The sequence below is a fragment of the Penicillium diatomitis genome, assembly GCF_028827545.1.
Source record: "Penicillium diatomitis strain IBT 30728 chromosome Unknown utg000005l_segment0_segment0, whole genome shotgun sequence".
Taxonomy (NCBI): domain Eukaryota; kingdom Fungi; phylum Ascomycota; class Eurotiomycetes; order Eurotiales; family Aspergillaceae; genus Penicillium; species Penicillium diatomitis.
In genome coordinates this window covers 1,831,607-1,849,540 of record NW_026623177.1, presented here as the reverse complement: position 1 = coordinate 1,849,540, position 17,934 = coordinate 1,831,607, and the positions used below count along the sequence as shown (strand labels likewise).

General features: G+C 52.0%; 8 protein-coding genes across 8 annotated transcripts; 4 read left to right on the top strand and 4 right to left on the bottom strand.

The window, feature by feature from the left end:
• Nucleotides 1–35: 35 nt before the first annotated feature.
• Nucleotides 36–320, bottom strand: N7539_005255 (mitochondrial 54S ribosomal protein uL30m; the record flags this gene model as incomplete). Its single annotated transcript, XM_056934857.1, has 1 exon — nt 36–320. One exon carries the CDS (start codon nt 318–320, stop codon nt 36–38), a length of 285 nt encoding a protein of 94 aa, XP_056790051.1.
• A 668-nt stretch (nt 321–988) lies between these two features.
• On the top strand, nt 989–3,262 carry N7539_005254 (SNARE-binding exocyst subunit SEC6; the record flags this gene model as incomplete). Its single annotated transcript, XM_056934856.1, has 1 exon — nt 989–3,262. The coding sequence occupies one exon, from the start codon at nt 989–991 to the stop codon at nt 3,260–3,262; it is 2,274 nt and encodes a 757-aa protein (XP_056790050.1).
• Nucleotides 3,263–3,824: 562 nt separating this feature from the next.
• On the bottom strand, nt 3,825–4,889 carry N7539_005253 (uncharacterized protein; the record flags this gene model as incomplete). The annotated part of the gene is made up of 1 exon (XM_056934855.1): nt 3,825–4,889. One exon carries the CDS (start codon nt 4,887–4,889, stop codon nt 3,825–3,827), a length of 1,065 nt encoding a protein of 354 aa, XP_056790049.1.
• Nucleotides 4,890–6,432: 1,543 nt separating this feature from the next.
• N7539_005252 (uncharacterized protein) lies at nt 6,433–7,402 on the bottom strand (the record flags this gene model as incomplete). The annotated part of the gene is made up of 2 exons (XM_056934854.1): nt 6,433–7,212; nt 7,295–7,402. The coding sequence occupies 2 exons, from the start codon at nt 7,400–7,402 to the stop codon at nt 6,433–6,435; spliced, it is 888 nt and encodes a 295-aa protein (XP_056790048.1).
• Nucleotides 7,403–9,536: 2,134 nt separating this feature from the next.
• On the top strand, nt 9,537–11,378 carry N7539_005251 (putative MFS alpha-glucoside transporter; the record flags this gene model as incomplete). Its single annotated transcript, XM_056934853.1, has 2 exons — nt 9,537–9,875; nt 9,990–11,378. The coding sequence occupies 2 exons, from the start codon at nt 9,537–9,539 to the stop codon at nt 11,376–11,378; spliced, it is 1,728 nt and encodes a 575-aa protein (XP_056790047.1).
• Nucleotides 11,379–12,103: 725 nt separating this feature from the next.
• On the top strand, nt 12,104–13,599 carry N7539_005250 (PAS domain-containing protein; the record flags this gene model as incomplete). Its single annotated transcript, XM_056934852.1, has 5 exons — nt 12,104–12,138; nt 12,193–12,206; nt 12,283–12,579; nt 12,654–13,138; nt 13,192–13,599. 5 exons carry the CDS (start codon nt 12,104–12,106, stop codon nt 13,597–13,599), a joined length of 1,239 nt encoding a protein of 412 aa, XP_056790046.1.
• A 236-nt stretch (nt 13,600–13,835) lies between these two features.
• On the bottom strand, nt 13,836–14,968 carry echA (enoyl-CoA hydratase echA; the record flags this gene model as incomplete). Its single annotated transcript, XM_056934851.1, has 4 exons — nt 13,836–13,885; nt 13,982–14,527; nt 14,604–14,741; nt 14,821–14,968. The coding sequence occupies 4 exons, from the start codon at nt 14,966–14,968 to the stop codon at nt 13,836–13,838; spliced, it is 882 nt and encodes a 293-aa protein (XP_056790045.1).
• Nucleotides 14,969–15,583: 615 nt separating this feature from the next.
• Nucleotides 15,584–16,578, top strand: N7539_005248 (Rer1 family protein; the record flags this gene model as incomplete). Its single annotated transcript, XM_056934850.1, has 4 exons — nt 15,584–15,652; nt 15,833–15,950; nt 16,132–16,434; nt 16,499–16,578. The coding sequence occupies 4 exons, from the start codon at nt 15,584–15,586 to the stop codon at nt 16,576–16,578; spliced, it is 570 nt and encodes a 189-aa protein (XP_056790044.1).
• Between the last annotated feature and the right edge of the window lie 1,356 nt (nt 16,579–17,934).

Below are 17,934 nucleotides of genomic sequence, written 5' to 3'. Positions count from 1 at the left end.
AAGGAAGGAAATCCCGTCATTCCCTCAATCCAGGCTCAATGCCCACTCAACTCAGCCCGCTCATCGACACCGGACTTCTCAACATAGTAACCAGGATCCGGCTTCCTCTCCAAGCGAACCTCCTGCTTCGTCAAAGCGCGATCGACCTCCTGCACCGAGACAAGTTCCTTGACTTTCATAATTTGACCGGCGACCGAGGGAGAGACGGGGTGGAAGACGATGCCCATGCGCTTTTTCAGGCCGAGGGCTTTGAGGACGTCTGTTGAGCGTCGGGGGAGACCGATTGCGGAGCGGATGAGTTGGACGCGGAAGTAGCTCATATTGAAAAGTTCGAGGTTCTAAAGACGAGAAGGTGCCTTTGAGATATTGAGGAGGTTCTTTTATGCGGAGGTGGTGCCTTTTGAGAGCTTGGTAGTTGAGTGATTGACGGAGCCGGACTGAGGTTGAAGTTCCGTGATGGAGAGACTGCGGATTTCGGTGGCGGTAAAATTGTTGTTCGAGAATCAAGGCAGGTATCTTGAGAGCTCAGTCAAAAAGAAAACGTCTCACACCCTTGCGTTTTTCGTCGAGGAATGGTCAACTGTAAGTTCTGCAATAAATCCACACTTCTGATCCCTCAATCCCGCAAAGGGACCGCAAAATCAAGGAGCGGTAAATCACGTGTCTGTGTTTCTGCCGGAACTTGTCCATGCAGAAGCGCGACCAGCTCCGCGGCTTGGGACCCGCCGGAGGTGGAACCCCCCTCGATTGCAGCTCATGTCGACATTGTGTATGGTTCATGTCGAAAGCATGACTTTGATATCTCCGGCTTGATTACCACGGTACACCACAGTCAGCCGAATAGCGCGAAGCAAGCACTTGAGAGTGGATGAAGACTTATTGTCTCATTCACCGGTCATACCACATATTCACCAACCGCACCCTTACACTCTGAAAGCTACCAACTGTACTCAGGCCGAGTCGGAGGCCGAAACCAGCAGACTTGAACATGGCGCAAGACACGACGACAGATGGCACAGTGCCCATGCCACGACTGGAGGACATTCTGCGACACCCGGAGGATCTGGACAAAATCAATGGACTGAAAGCCGAGTACCAGCGCAAAAAGGCCGCGGTAGATTCCCGACTGCGCGAGGGTCTCCGCGAACAACTCGAGGCTGTCCAACGAAGCATTGGAATATTGACCGACGGCCAAAGGCAAGTGTATAAGACGCGGGACGAACTACAAGCGATCGACAAACTGTGCGCAGAGTCACAAGAGAGCGTGGAGGACTTTGCTGAGATTGACAAATTGGCGCGGATCCAACGGCATTTCGATGCGACGTTGATGATGAAAAAAGGGCTGGAGAACTTCGGTGCAGACCTACAGGAGGTGGAGGAGTTGTTACGGGAGGATGATGAGGATTTGGAGAATCAGCCGAATTTGCTCAAGGCGCATATGCAGATATCTCGTCTGCGAGATTTCAGGGACGAGGCGATGGATCAGATTCAGAAGTCCCGGGACACGAGTAGCGTGGAAACATTGAAGGAATACTTTGAAGGGCTTGACTCGGCGATTGACTGGTTCGATGATCATCTTGGCACAGCATGCATGAATTTGATTCCTCTGGTGCAGGAAGACAATAAGAGCATGGTGGTGCGGTTGGCGGTGGTTGTTGTGAACGAAGAGAAGAATGACGATACGGTCAGAGCCTTACAGGAAGCTCAAAAGGATCACAAGGATCTTGTCAGCCGCTTCAAATCGATGAACATTGGGCCCAAGACGGTGCGAGGCTATAAGGAGAAGTTTCTTCAAGCGATTGAGTTCTATGCGCAGAACCAGTTCAACAATACCAAGGAGGCATTCCTCGCAGATCCAAACATGATGGAGAAAAGTCTTCGGTGGTTTTTCAATGACCTGTTCACCGTCCAGCAAGGCATGCAACCCCTCATGCCGAAAAAGTGGAAAATCTACAGAACGTACACCAAAATCTATCACCGTATGATGCACGATTTCCTTATCGAGTTCATCGACGATCCGGAAATCCCGGCCGACAATCTGTTGAAGATCATTCACTGGAGCGACAAGTACTACAAGAAGATGAAAAAGCTGGGCTGGACCCCAGCTGAACTGCAGCCCAACATATTAGATGACCGCGAGCCAGAACTCGTGCGACAATGGCAAAGCGTTATCATCAACGCAGTGGAGGAATGGATGGAAAGAATCTTCAGCATCGACAAAAAGAGTCTGCTGGAAAGACAAGCGGATTCTCTCGACACCAATGCAGATGGTTACTTTCGAACCAAAACGCAAGCCGACCTGTGGCGCATGCTTCATGAACAAATTTCAGCGGCAGGCCAGTCTGAAAGAGCTGATGTTGTTGAGGGCGTGATTGACGCAATGTTCCGAGCCTTGAAGGGCCGTCAAGGCGCGTTGCAAACACTGATTGACGACGAGTGTCAGAAAGCCACGGCCCCTAGCAGCGACGGCGAAGGACTGCAACTACTGCAAGACTGGCTGGTCGGTATGGCGAATGACCAGATCGCCTGCATTGACGATAACGAGGAGACCGCGCAGATGGGCTACCTAACCCGCTTCAAGGCCGAAATTGAGCCCGTCGTGACTCCTAAATACATGGCCACACGAGCAATGACGGATCTCGACGCTCTCCGAGATGGCTACGTGGATCTGAGCACGCATTGCTTGGCCCTGTTCGTGAACATTGTCTTCACGGTGGATTTGAGCACTGTTCTCACAGATCTCTTCACACCAAAATGGTACGGTGAATTCGCGATCAAGCGTATCACATCCACCTTTGACGACTATATGACCGACTACAGCCCTGTCTTGCACCCATCTCTTGTGGATATTCTCGTCGAAGAACTTTCAGACGAACTGCTCGTCCGCTATCTATCCTCTGTGCGCAACAAGGGCGTCAAATTCCGCCGTCAAGCAGACCCCTTCACGGAGAAATTCAAGGACGATATTCTCACAGTCTTTGATTTTTTCCAAAAATTCCAAGAATCATTCCCGTCCATCAAGCAGAAATGGCGATTGGTCGATTGGCTTGTCCGATTGCTCGAGGCTGAAAAGGGACAGGCGATCGCAAACGTCTACGAGAGCTTCAAGCAGGAGTATTGGGATCTGCAACTTTCATGGGTCGAGGCCGTTCTCAGGACTCGCGATGACTTTGAGCGCAGTATGATCAGCTCGATCAAAGCGAAGGCTGCTGAGTTATCGGTTGAGCGTGGAGTGGAGACTATCATGAGCCGAGTGAGGTGATGAGTAGGGGCTATCCATCACTCTCTTCATTCCTTCCCAATGGAATGATCTTTTAGCTGTATGACATGGCGTAGAGCTCGTCTCATCGTGTATTTGGTTCGTCCTTACCATGCTTTGTGTTCTCGACAAGCCAGACGACATCATGTCGGCGCCTTGCTTCATGGTGACATGTCGACATGTGCGATTGTGACGGGCTGGGAGTTAGTACTGTCGTGCATTGAGTGGAGCTGGGAGGCGGAGCGTCAAGCTCAAAGACCACAAGTCCCACCATGCAATACTTTCAATAGGCCATGCGAAATAATTCGCAATTCCAAGCTGGCTTGGTTAGGCAATGAGGCTCATTTATATCTCCCAGATTCTGCTCCATGTGGGAAGCGACCATGGCCATGAAGATCATAGAGACTCTATCCATCATAACTACCGGAGAAACTAATCGATTGTTTCATCAGCTTCGTGAAAATAAAATAATGGAAGGTCCCTTCAATCGATGGCAAGATCCGTAACCAATTCGTGTGTATTTTCAAATATCAATCTCACTGGGCCTTTCCGACGATCACTGCGCCTACAAATCCAACTCAATCTTTTGCTCCGCGACGACAGTATAATTTTCGCCCAGACGTGCATTCAAACCATCGTCATCCCCACCGCCAATCTCAAGCTTCTTTGCTCCCATCTCACAGATACACACCGAGTCGATCGGAATATCCCTCGCCCATACAAAAGGGTAAAGTGGCTGCGAAATCGGTGTCAATGGACCAGTATCAGAGACACATTCCACGCCCTGGGAAGATGTGAGTCTTGTCTCGGCAGAAGAGGATATCTCCAGCACGGAAGTGGTGACCTCTGTGCGCGAATCATCGGCGGCTATTGTTCGAGCCTGGTCAACGAAGTAGTTCCTATACCTTTGGAGGATGTCCCGCGCATCGAATTCAAGGCGTTTGGAACCATTTTGCCCGTTCTTGCCGTTCCGGTTCTTTGGCTTTGATCGACCTCGCACGTAGATTGTGTTTACCAGCGTCGCATGCAGAAGCAGGGGACGTGGTTTCGGTTTACGGGCAAGAGCAGCGGTGTATGGGTCAGCGTGTGTGTGCCAGGCAGTAAGCTCGGATTTGCTCTTTTCCGCTGGGGATCCTGGCTGCTCTTTGAGGGTGGGCTTGTCGTCGCCTGGCATATATTTGCATTGGGAGGATGGGCTGGGGCTCGCGGCAACTGCCGAGTCACTCGGCTTATTGGGCATCTCATTCTTGGACTCGTTGAGCACGAATCCCGCCTCGATGAACTTGTCTCGCAGCATCACGCAGAATGGATAAAGTCTGCCGGTTGGATCAACTGGCGAAGCATGGAGGACGGTTGCGGCCTTGGCTCGGGGAAGAGCATGTAGCGACTCCAGCGAGACACGGAGGAGCTGAGGAGTAGCTTGACTGTTGTAGGACACAGGAGGGAGAGCCTCCGAGGCGGGTTGCTGGGGCTGGGGATGAGCCTGACTTTGTGTTGTTCTCGCCTTTTTCGCGCTCTTTTCGCCTCGCTCACGGGCTACTCTATCTGCTTCTCGAAGGAGGTCTGACAGGTCGAGTGATTTTAGAAAGGCTACGGCATCCTGTAGTCTCTCCTTGTTGGGCAGACTCATGACGCCAAGTGTGAGATGGATTGTGCCCACGGGTCTCACTGCGCCTTGGGGAATCGTAGGCGAACACCTCTGCTGCGAAAGCCTTTCAAGCTGGTGGTCTGCGGTAAAAGCCGCAATTGAAGCTTCCAGCTGGGGTAAAGAATGCGTGTTGATCAGCGGTAGACATAGGAAATGGGTCAATTGTGGCTTTTTGGGTCGTTTTGGAACTTGATGTTTCTGCGATTGGCCTTTTATGTGTTGATTTGTTATTGTTGACATGTCGACGACCCGACTGGGGGTTTTACTGCCAGTGATGAAGGGCACTCTAGAAACCCTGCCAAGTGGTGTTGGTATCAATGCTCGTCGGAGAGGCGAGCTCATGCGGGGCCGAGCAGGCTGGAGACTTGTCGAAAGGAGATGTAATTGATGGTAAGAGAGGGTGTAACTCTTTCTTGAAGGCCGAAGTAAGCTCTACCGATCACTTCGTACTCATTCGAAAATTGGCTGAAGACACCAGGAACAGGTGAAGTAAAGCGTAGATGCGCGGCTGGCCGGCTCTTGCAGATGACTTTCGGCAAGGTGACCCATCATTAACCTCATAGATCTCTGCTGGGTGTTCGGTACTTCTGAGTCGGCTGATGTGGGGATTCTGTCAACCAGGAGCAATGCATGTCCCGGGCCTTAATAGCATCTATCGGAGAACAAGAACACGACTACTTGATACCACCATCTTCGGTTCACAAAGTGCGCAAACCCCAAGATGTAACGATGAGCTTCATTCCGTCTTATTTTCTTGTTTGTGCCCTCAATCTGGTTGGCAAAAACATAAAAAAGAAACTCTCCCTCGGGGAATCGAACCCCGGTCTCCCGCGCTTTTCAGTTGTAGTGACAAGCGGAAATCATGACCACTAGACCAAGGAAGATGAGATAATCGAGTTACTGCTCGACCACTTGGTGCTGGTTGATGCAGGGATAGACTGTTTTGACTAAGTGAAGTCAGTCGCGTAACTGACGCACACCGTCCCAGCCTGATCTTGGTTCCATTATGCACTTAACTACGACTGCCACAACTTTATACTTTCCCATTAACTTTGGTACTGTTCTCCCCTGGTCTATACGTCGAAGACCTACGATGCACTGTGTAGTGTATACTACGTGATCTTAGACCTTGTAGTCGAGGTCTCAAAGTTGAAACGTGGTTGAGGTACGGACCAACGCCGAGCGGATGTTCCTACCGGTCACTGCGGCCGGGCAGCCCCAAAAATTATATATCATCAGTCCAGTAGGGATGTGTTTGACTGCCGTCTTAGTTGGACTCCGGCCCTGCGTATCCAAAAAACCCGAACATGGAGCGGGATCAGCAGAGTTGATAGGTCGTAGAAGGTAAACTGGAGGAACGAATACCAATGCTGAAAGGTTACAAATTGTCATGTCTATTCATGTTGACTCTAAGAGGCGAGGCTGCCTTACACAAGAAAAACGGAAGCCGTAGCAATGCACGACATCGGAATATCCAGTAACTGTGGCCACTAGCCACTACAGGTGACCACTGAGGTCCGCGGGATCAGTGATCTGATCGTTTGGACACACCAAACTTCTCAAGAGTTCCCGTCACGCCCACCTGTTTCCATTCGTACACCTCGCCCTGCGTCGCAACGGCGAAATACCCAAGCATACCCAAAGCATTCGTGGCTATCGCCTTGCTCAAGGCTGCTCGCCGCCTCGGAATCACAATCATCCACCGTCTAGACATGATGACATTGTGAGGACATGCGGCATCTGGCGGGGCCTCTTGCGCATGCTCAGAGAGTCCATCGCCTACCGAGGTGGCCTGCTCCAGGAGCCTGGTATATATCTCCTGCAGGTCTTCCACCTTGACGTCCGACGATGTGAATCTGTGATAGAACCAATAGAACGGGACCACTGGCTCGGAACTACCCTCGTCGCCGTCAAGGAACGATGCCAACGTGCCGGGCGGCGTGGGGATCAACTGCATATGCTTGTGCATTCGACTGCAGCCGCCATCTTGGCCACAATTGAAAAAAGCGACGTAGTCCGAGTTCATGGTCGTCAAAACGGACCACATTGCATGGAGATCGGTCTCGTGCAGACGTTGATACTGACGCTGGCCCGCATCCGCGGTGACGAGCAGGAAATGCGGGTTGGCCCAGCAGAACTTGTTGGCCACGAGCTGGTGGGCATCGCCCACCGGGCCAATTTCAAAGCCGGCGGTGCTGATATCGCTCCCGGGCTGGCGAGTCTTCTCGGAAGGCTCGTTTGACTCCGGCTGGGGTGATTGAAATGTTGGCTTCCTAGACAGAGCTGATGTTACGCAGAATTGGTACTATGATGACATGGTCAGCGGTCTGCGAGGTTGATGTGAACCGGAGCCCTTTCAGCCATCTGAAGAGGTTATGCTTGTGTACCTTGAGATCTCCCTCAACGTGTTCGACAATCCTTTGATCCTCGTCATAAAGCACGATGCCGGATTGGATGAGTTCGTTGAACTTGTTTAGTATGAAGGTGTGGTCCATGGCTAGTGATAGCCCTCGCGGAGCCACTCGGACAGGCAATTGAAAGTGCTCTTGAACCCTAACAAGGGCGATTGTTTCCCAATCAGTGATGTCAAGTGTACTGATGTTGTCGAACAATGATGGGGTCGAGGTCAACTGCAAGACATGCCAAACTTGGCAGCAAACAAGAATGCCGCATCGGGCGGGCTCCCGCGTGGATGGCGCTTACCCATGTTCGGGTACATCAGCAATGTTTGTTCACTACCACTCTCGTCTCAATGATACTGTCGACTGGCCGAGTAGCCTTTGTAGGCCATCATCTTGATTCACAGTCCCGAGTCCACTGACAGTAGGTACCGAGCCCTGGCTGCACTCTACAACGGGTGTGGGACGTTATGACCATTCCAATTTCTTCTCAAGAAGAGTCGAAGTGATAACTCGAAGTGATAATTAGTTGACTTATGAGTGGCTTAGTCTCAGCAGGGAATGCAGTTATCACCGGCAAGTCCTGCATCTCTTGGTAGTAGACCGTCCTTCATACTCGATGAACACTCAGACGACGACTTTGTACAGCGATAGGTTTCTCTGAAGCATGTGCTTAAATAAAATCATGATTTTACTAAGGGTAGTCAGATCCTAGCCGAGACGATAGAAAGACTCAAACATCCGCCACCAGTGAATTCTCCCGTTGTTGTTTATCGAGGCGCATCGAGAAACTCAATCCGCTGTGCCTGGGAACAGGTAACCCACCGAAGGCTCAATCTTTTACGAAAAGTTGCTGCACTGTTGCTCTCTCACTCTGTGGAATCTGTGTGAAGTTGAACAACCACCGCACCTGTTAACACCTCAGAATATCGATGAAGTCAATGGAAGTGAATGGACGAAGGAACGAACGAGAGCACAGTCGATCAATTTCCATTTCCAGGACAAGCAAGACAAGTGTGCGAGTCTAGAGCTTCCCCATCGATGGTTTCAAGCAACTTTGGCGAACCCCGTGACCCCGGATTTAAACTTTAAGACCAAGTCACGAGCCTCGAGTGGCTGAGACGCTGGCTTACCGTATCGGGTAGGTGGTGAAAATGAGTATGACTCGCCTCGAGGTACACCATATTCATTCCAGCACTGTATCCCCAAGGAGGACACTGTGTATTCACACTCAAAAACGACCCTTGACTCACAGCCCGGTCAGACTTTCTATCTTCCCTCTCTTCGACCCCCTCGTCGGGTCAATGTTGCAAGCGGACGGGCCCGAATAGGCACTGGCCCGCCATCCAGCTTGATCCGGCGTGGTTGAGCCGCGCCACATTCCACGGGCTGCTCCACGGGGACGCAAGGACTCGGAAGTCGGGAGTCAGTCGGTACACACTGGACAGGCACATGGTTCGTGGTTGAATCGACCTTTTGCTGAACCGTTTGATTCCATGCAAGAGAAACCCTACGTGACGGCGAGATATCGACAGTTCACACGGGCACAAGGATGTCATTCATCTATCCCGAAACCCGTTCAGAGGGCCAGGATTCACTTGTAGTACATCGAGGTGCTTTCCATCGTTCATACTGTAGTCTCTCTCCTCGCCAAGGCCATTTCGCTGCAGAGACTGTCTAGGTCAGATTCGGTTTTTTTTTTTTTTTTTTTTTTTTTTACTGTCGTTCTACATTATCGATTTCTCCTTAAGTTTGCAGCCCGTTCCCCGCAAATGGAGAGCACATGCTTCCTCATTTCGTCTAGTCCAGGGAAAATCCTCTGCCCTTCTCGCCTGTTCTACCCCATTCTTTCACTCGACCCCGACCACCCGAGGTCTGGAGTCGATGTAGCACCCCGGGAGACATGGACTGATACCAGGCTAGCAGGCACTGTTGAAGCGTCCGCTGTTCTCGCGTGCGATCCAGTTCCGCTGGGTGGATACGTGGACCGTAATTTTTTTCTGCGCTCTTGACCTCCGCACGTCTCCGAATCCTGGAAGTGCCCATTAAACCACATCCTAACCCCCTATTGCCATTGAACCTCCATTTCACCCGGTTCACTCTCCCCCCCCCCTCTGACCGGGCACGCTTTCCCCTCGGCTTCATTCCTGAGTAGTGACCGATCGTCCATCTAGCATCTCGTCGCACTCGAACATCTGCCCCGCGCGCGTCACCCCTCCTCCCCCTCAGCATGGCTGGTACCCAGGTGACCGACACCATTGCGCCGGCGGAGGTGGCCCCGCCCAAAGCCTTCGAGCATCATGATGTGCACGATGCGTGGGCGTCGGACTCATCCATGAAGTCGATCATTGCCAATGCCAAGGCGGCCACAGAAAAAGAGCAGAGTATGAGTCTGCTGCAGGGCATCAAGCTATACCCCAAGGCGTTGGCGTGGAGCGTGCTCATTTCGACCTGCATTGCGATGGAAGGATACGATATCAGTCTGGTGAACAATTTTTACGCTTTCCCGCAATTTAATCGCAAATACGGAGAACGAATAGCAGATGGGTCATACCAAGTACCGGCCAGAGTGAGTGCGCTCCCCCCGAGAAACCCAATGTGCGCGCAGGGAGAGAGCATGTCACATGGTGCTGCTCGTGTGCGACGAGCTAGGAACTAACAATGGTATCATTTCCGTGTCTAGTGGCAATCTGGACTGAGTAACGGCGCCGCCGTGGGAGAGATAATCGGGTTATTCATCAACGGTTGGGCCTCGGAGCGATTCGGATATCGATATACCATCATGGCCTGTCTCGTTCTCGTCAGTGCATGGACGGCCATCTTCTTCACGGCCCAGAATGTACAGTCTCTTCTGGCCGCGGAGATTCTCTGCGGTGTGCCCTGGGGGGTGTTCCAAACCTTGACCATCACCTACGCCTCGGAAGTGTGCCCGGTTGCCTTGCGGGGGTATCTGACGACCTACGTGAACTTCTGCTGGGGCCTCGGCCAGTTGATTGGAATCGGTGTGATTCGGTCCATGCTCAACCGCAATGATGAGTGGGCCTACCGTATTCCCTATGGGCTGCAGTGGATGTGGCCCCTGCCTCTTTTCATTGGTATCATGCTCGCTCCCGAGTCTCCCTGGTGGCTTGTTCGTCGGGGCCGGACCAAGGACGCCAAACGTGCGCTGGAACGCTTGACCACAAAGCGTGAAGACTCCCCGTTTGATGCCGATGAGACAATCTCGATGATGGTGCACACTACCGCCCTGGAGGCGAAAATCACAAAGGGGGCAAGCTACCTGGACTGTTTCAGAGGGACCGATCTGCGCCGCACCGAGATTGTGTGCATGGTCTGGGCGATCCAGAACTTGAGCGGCAACTCCTTCTCGAACTACTCCACCTACTTTCTAGAACAGGCCGGCTTGGACTCCTCCAATGCGTACAACTTTGCCATGGGTCAGTATAGTATTAATATGGTGGGTGTCTTTGGAGCGTGGTTCCTGATGACTCTGGGGATCGGCCGTCGTACCCTCTACCTATACGGCCTGTGTGGACTGTGCGCGATGCTCTTGACGATGGGCTTCCTGGGACTCGTCCCGGCTGCCCACCGCGATCAAGCATCGATGGCGACTGGAGCGCTTATGCTTGTATGGGCACTGTTCTACCAATTAACCGTCGGCACTGTCTGCTACTCATTGGTGGCCGAGCTTTCCACACGCCGCCTCCAGATCAAGACTGTGGTGCTCGGTCGCAATCTCTACAATGTGATCGGCATTATCTGTGGTGTGTTGACTCCCTACATGCTGAACCCGGGCGAGTGGGATTGGGGCAATTATGCCGGCTTCTTCTGGGGCGGTATTTGCTTCTTGTGCATTATCTACACTTATTTCCGGGTGCCAGAGCCGCGTGGTCGCTCTTTTGCCGAATTGGATTTGCTTTTCGAGCGTGGCGTGAGTGCCCGCAAGTTTGCGTCCACCCATGTGGACGTGTTTGACGAGACCATCGAGAGTCACGTCGTTGATGAATATCGGGCGGAAAAGGGCGCCATGAATGATCCCAGCCAGGTGGAAAAACACGCTGGCGCCGCATGACACGAACGCTAATGCCATCGTTCCCAATACCTCCCTTAATAATGTCGATGATGACCCCTTTTTGAGTTCCCCCTCCCATCCTCTGCATTGACTGGCATTCGGCTTGCCGTATTGTCCCTCTTCTCTTCTCCTCGCATGTTTTATCCGGCGTGGTCTGATTCGTCGGATTGTACATATTATTGAATCATGACCATGTATCTTACCACATTTAATCTGATGAACACCTTTTCCACCATGTTTTCCGTATACATGATTAGCCTTGTAGAACAAATCATAACCAATATATGACTGGGCTGCTAGGGCAATCCTAGAACTGCCCTTCTTCTCTCGCTCTCCCTGGAGGAACATAGATTCCAACCGTCTTGTCCATTTGACGTGAGCCTCCGGAATGAATTTCAAATGTTCCGTACCTTTTAGCCCCGGTCGATGCCGAGATCCACGGATTGACAGCCGTGGAAAAAGGCCCACTCGCCGCTTAGGTGGCACCAGACGAAGTCGCACCTCTTCCAGGTTTTTTGGCCTCCTCCAAACTTCGCTGCTGTGCCAGCTTGGGCATACCCCTTTGGGCATTCACAATCCACTCTCGAAAATCGCTTCCCACCGACGAGGCTTACGCGACGTATTTCCTTAGCCATTCTCAGCCCGAACCTGCCGTCGCCCAGGTCCTCACTCCATTGTAACCGCGGGGGGTTTAAGCGGGGGTTCCACTCTGCCTGCATGCCGTAATGGACGTCACTTTCATCACAATCCACGGCAAGTCGTCACCTCCCTGACCAGGTGGATGTTCTCTGGCTCTTCCTCACTGTCGCCAAAGAGGGTGTCTCCAGGGTGTTTGGCGACTGTCACGATACCCAGCGGAGTGATCTCTGGCAGTCGACCGTTCGCTAATCTCGATTCTGTGTAGATTTATCGCGTGACGCTTCGATCCTGTATGCGTCAGACAGCATCCAAGTGGTGCTCGGATATCAACCCCAGGAGGTGTTGAACCGATCTTGTTGGGACTACTTTCATCCCAAGGAATTGCAATTCGCTCGGAGTGTTCATGGGCGTGGTGTGAGACTCGACAAAGCGGCAGTCCTCAATTATTGTTCTATTCGCCACAAAAATGGCTCTTGGGTTGGCTGTGAATGCGTCTTCACGGTTGTCTACGATGTCTTGATCGCGAGTACGACCATTTATGGCCAGGGTCGAGGAAGTCAGAGTATGTTCCAATCGCTATGCTATTTGATCCCTTTCGTTCTGCCCGGGCGCTGACACTGGTCTTTTTTCCTCCAGAGCGTGCCATTGATGCACCCATTGTCCGCCAGCTTTTCGACTCCTCGCCGCATGACCCGCGCTACCATATGCTCACATTATTATCCGATAAATTCTCGCGACGGCTTGCCGAGCCACTTCACGAGCCCCGGGCGGCTCTCTTCGTCAATCGATTTACCCGAACTGCAACTATAATGTACGCTACGAGCGGCGTCACGGAGATCCTCGGCCTTCAGCCGCATCAGCTGGTCTCGAAGAGTTTCTTCTATTGTATACAGGAACGATGTCTCCGCGACGCCGTGCGGTGCCTGGAAAGTGCCAAGGCCAACGACTCGATTGCTTATCTACGATTCTGGTTCCGCAATCCTTTGCTTGATGAAGATGTCGATATGGACACTGGAGGCCATGCCGACCCCGCCTCTGGGACGAATAACGAGTTCTCTGCTCGGGCGGGGCCTCCCATTGAACTGGAGGCCGTCGTCTCTTGCACGTCGGATGGACTCGTAGTAATTCTTCGCCGCGCACGAGCTCCCATCCCCAGTGCTGCTCTTCCCCCCAGCCTGTCCCGGTCTACTCCAACGGCATCTTTGCGGCCCCCTGGGCGCTCGAGCCCGTTTATGCATACGGCACGGCATCATACCCTGCTGATGGCTGCGTGAACACCGCATATCCGGAAGCCAAGACAACGCTCTGCAGAGAGAATGAGATCTCGCCGCTGGGTCTGGGAGCCACAATCGCCCCGACTCAGAATTACAGCTCCAGACAGTTACCGCATCCGGCTGCATCGACCAAGACTGGCTTGACACGCGGTCCCCAGGAGAATCTTCTTATGGACACTATTCGAGATGTGGCTGTATTTGCATGGGGTATTGTCGGTATCAATCGCTCTCTGGAGCAGCATAAATACGGGTCGCCGTCTGGAAATGCCCATCCAGACGTTACGATGGATGAGACGTGGGAATTATGACGATGACGTTGCGGCTGGCCGTGGCTACGAGTAAAGAATAATTGCATATTGGATGTGACATAAACGACTAGCAGACCATCTCAATTAACCTTATTTCTTTTTGTTTTCCCCTCCACAATACACACCTTTCCGAAGGGAGGATGATCTTCGTCACAGATGCATTGACGGTCCATGGCTTGAAACCATAGACAAGTATCTTGCCCCTTCAAAAATTCCCGAGCCCCGTATCTCTCTCTCTATTCATGAGACCACTCGGGCTTCTTCTTCTCCGCAAAAGCAGTCATACCTATATTTCCGGAAACCAAAGACCTCGTTAGCCAAGAACAAATCACCGTCAAACACAAAGAGCATAAAAAACAAGAAGCATTCATCACAAACATACCAATCTTCTGATCCCGGCTTCCAAACAACCCATGGAACAATCTCCGCTCATATTCCACCCCCTCCCGAAGTGACAGCTCCTGACTCTTGTTCACCACCTCCTTGCCCGCAACAACCGCCACCCGACTGTAACCTGCAATCGTCTCCGCCGTCTTCATTGCGACCTCCAACAACTCCTCCTTGCCCCCCTCCACCACCTGCGCCGCCAGCCCCCAATCCCCCGCCTCCTTACCACTGAAGTTCTTGCCCGTGAGAATGAGTTCCATCGCTTTGCTCTTGCCCAAGGCGCGCGTGAGACGCTGCGAGCCGCCCGCGCCGGGAATCGTGCCGAGCTTGATCTCGGGTTGACCGAAGGTGGCGTTGGCGGTGCAGTACATGATGTCGCACATCATGGCGAGTTCGCAGCCTCCGCCAAGGGCGTAGCCCGAGACGGCGGCGATGACGGGTTTGCGGATGGTGTTGGCTAGGTGGGACCAGGGGGCGATGAAGTTGTCATTATAGGCGGCGGCGAAGGTTAGGGGGGCCATTTCTTTGATGTCGGCGCCGGCTGGTTGAGTGCGAGGGATGTTAGTACTTAATACTTAATACGATGCTTTTTGTGTATCGAGGTGGAGAAGACATACCGGCAAATGCCTTTTCACTTCCAGTGATGATGATCGCACCGATATCCTTGTCCTGGTCATATTTGCCCAGCGCGTCATTGAGTTCGGTGAACAGAGGGCTACAGAGGGCATTGAGAGCTTTGGGTCGATTGAGGGTGACTGTGGACAGTCAGATATTAGATCGGATTCGTGGAAAATTGGCACTTGTTCGAAACGATATTTTCAAGGATTATCATACTCAGACCAACTCCAGGTTTGGGCGTAGAAGTGAGGATATGTTCGTAGCTAGTAGGACCGGACGAGTAGGGTCGAACGCGAACCAAGTAGGAGCTTAAGGGGACGCATGTCCTTGACGCCACGAGGCGGGTACAGCGACGTGCGAACATGCTGAAAGATCTGATAGTACAAGATGATGGAATGTAAAACTGGTGAGTGACTTTAATCAATCAATTCATATAGGAGAGGTCGGAAAGAGATAAGCATAGGATGGTTCTAGAGCGTAGAAGTGAGTTAAATGAAGCTATGATGTATGGTTGTTCAAATAGGTCCTCCCCGCAGCCGAAGAGGCTCCGAAGTTAGCCGTCCCTCGGCCTGGAAGAATGGGCGCCGTTGGGTAGATTGAATACAATGTAAGTTATGTTACCGTATTGAAGCACTCGTGTATGTAATTATTCACGTGATCTTCGACATCTTGTTGAAACTCCATTGGAATGTGTGAGTTACGGCCTCGCGAAGACACCTCAGGCACTCAGGCGAGAGTGGCTGCACTGCCACACTCGTGCTCGTGGCTTAGTCGTGGCCCCCCCACCGCTGATTGGACCGTGCCCAGCGGAGGGGACACTTTGCCCTTGTCTTCCAGAACAGAAACGACTGCGTTCAGCCAGTGCGGATCTGCAGACACCTACGGAGATTGTGCTGACTCTTCGTGCTTTTTCTGTCCATCTTCTCCTCCACCCTTTTTTTTTTCTTCAACTATACTTGCTCTCTCACAACCAGCCAAGATGGATGTGCCCGAGCCCGAGCAGACGCCCTTCACTGCCGTCACGGCGCAGACTTCGAAGTTGACGCGCGTGAGTGTTCCTGAATTGTCCGTCGGCTTGCAGCTTGAGGGGTCGCAGTCGTGCGATCAGCGCAGCGCATCCACATAGCCTGTGCATCTGATATTGACTCGCCTGCATGATCGAGTCAGCGGACGTCGTCGCAGAAACATGAGGCGAATGTGAATTGCTGACTTTGTTTCGCGGGTGTAGAAATACCAAGCATTGCTTGATGCCTCGACTCCTTACGCCACGTACCGTTGGGTGGGATCCGGCGTCCTACTCGCCCTCTTCTTCCTGCGCATTGTACTTGCACAAGGGTGGTACATCGGTACGTTTTTGACTTCCAATGCTCGTCATACACCACTGGCTTTGCCTATGCTCTCGCTGTCTCAGTGTGTTGCATGGCAGGTGTCCACAAAAAGCAACTTGTTGCTGGGAATTTCGCACGGCAACAATCATGCAACATGCACCCTTGTCCGCTCGACACTGACCCTCGAATGCTCTTGCAGTCGCATACACGCTTGGCATCTACCTCCTGAACTTGTTCCTCGCCTTCTTGACTCCCAAATTTGACCCCTCCCTCACCCAAGATGAAGGTCTGGAGGATGGTGATGCCGGCTCTCCCAGTCTCCCCACCAAGCGCGACGAGGAGTTCCGACCCTTCATTCGTCGTCTGCCTGAGTTCAAGTTCTGGCACGCCGCTACCCGGGCCATCACGATTGGCTTCGTGTGCAGTTGGTTCTCCGTCTTTGATATCCCTGTCTTCTGGCCAGTCTTGGTCATGTACTGGATTATCCTGTTCGTCTTGACTAGTACGTATAATCCGATGGACTCCCTCAGGCTTGTGACAGCTTACTAAATTTACTTCTGCTGCAGTGCGCCGCCAAATTCAGCACATGATCAAGTATCGATACGTGCCTTTCTCCTTTGGCAAGACTCGATACGGCCGGTCCTAGACTTGGCCCCAGTCCGACTCGTCTCTCATGATCTCCCTTCTACCCATCCTCTTGTTATAATATTTCGCCCCCTTTTGCACGCGTCCATACATCCATTCCCTGCAAAGGGGAAGCATGAAGGTCAAAGTGGGCTCGTCTTTTGACATTGGTCTGGACTCTAAATCGACAAAAAGCCAATCATGAGATGAGCGTGGGTGTTTATGCAAAATTGGCCGGAGCCATGGAAGACTTTCACGGCGATGCATTTATGAATCTCTCTATTGTAATTCTCAATGTCTGTTTTCTTGAAGGGCAGGGGTTTTTCTTGCATCTTTGCAAGTCCTGCTAATTGCTCATTTCTTGCGATATTTAGTGGGTCGTCTCTACTGAAGGGAAACCCCCTGTAATTGAAATGTCAGATACCATTAGACTCTAAGCCGGCAACCCTGCTAGCCTTGAATGATATATTCAGCCTGTCTGCGTTATGATTACAGTGGGCTTTTGACCTTTTTTCCCTTTCCGAGCCCGCCATATCGTAGGTAAAGGGGGTGTTCATTGCTTGCCTTGTGTTCCGCTGACCCGGTTTTACCTGATATGTCCTCTCTCCCCGAGACACCCTACTTTGCCGGGTGCGTTACACAGTAACTTGAATTAAGCAATCATTCAGCTTGATCTCGCTCCCGACTCAACCGGGGAGGGGCGTATCGCCATGTGAATACCTACCTTCGCGGTCCCACGATTTTGTTGCACCGCTTCGTGCACGAGTCGAAGACGGAACTCCTGACTCTATGGAAGACCCAGCTTGATTTCTGCAACTCCACGGGATGCTTGATTCACTGACCCTATGCCGCGAAACTGATAGATTGGGGGAGAGGACAAGGAGCAAGAGCATACGTTGCACAGCTTTGTAGATGAGTCAAACAAACGAAGTCTGGATAGGTCAATGCTCGCTCCTACCTTAGTCCGCGGGACGTTCTCTGTTCACTGATCTGACGCCACCGGGATTGATACTCCGGGGAGTGAGCATGGAGTTTGAGCGTACGACAAATGTCGCTCAAGTGGCTTTCCAACTGCAGGATTACTACCATATTGGGACGTCACTGTGACACGAAGCTCTGTAGATTGCACACATCACACTCTACAGTTCCGTCAAATCGTTCAATGCTACGATGTTTCGTCCATCCACTGAAAATAACAAAACAGTGACACAGTCGGACGATTGACACTATCAAATGAAAGTGATCATCCCTATTTGACGAATGGAACTCGGTGGTGCCCCGAGCCCAGGCGTAGGTATAAGTAGTCGGTCAACGTACTGGACAGCATGAGATGGAGCTGTGACTTTCTTGGGCTGGGTTTTCACATTCGCTGGTCTCA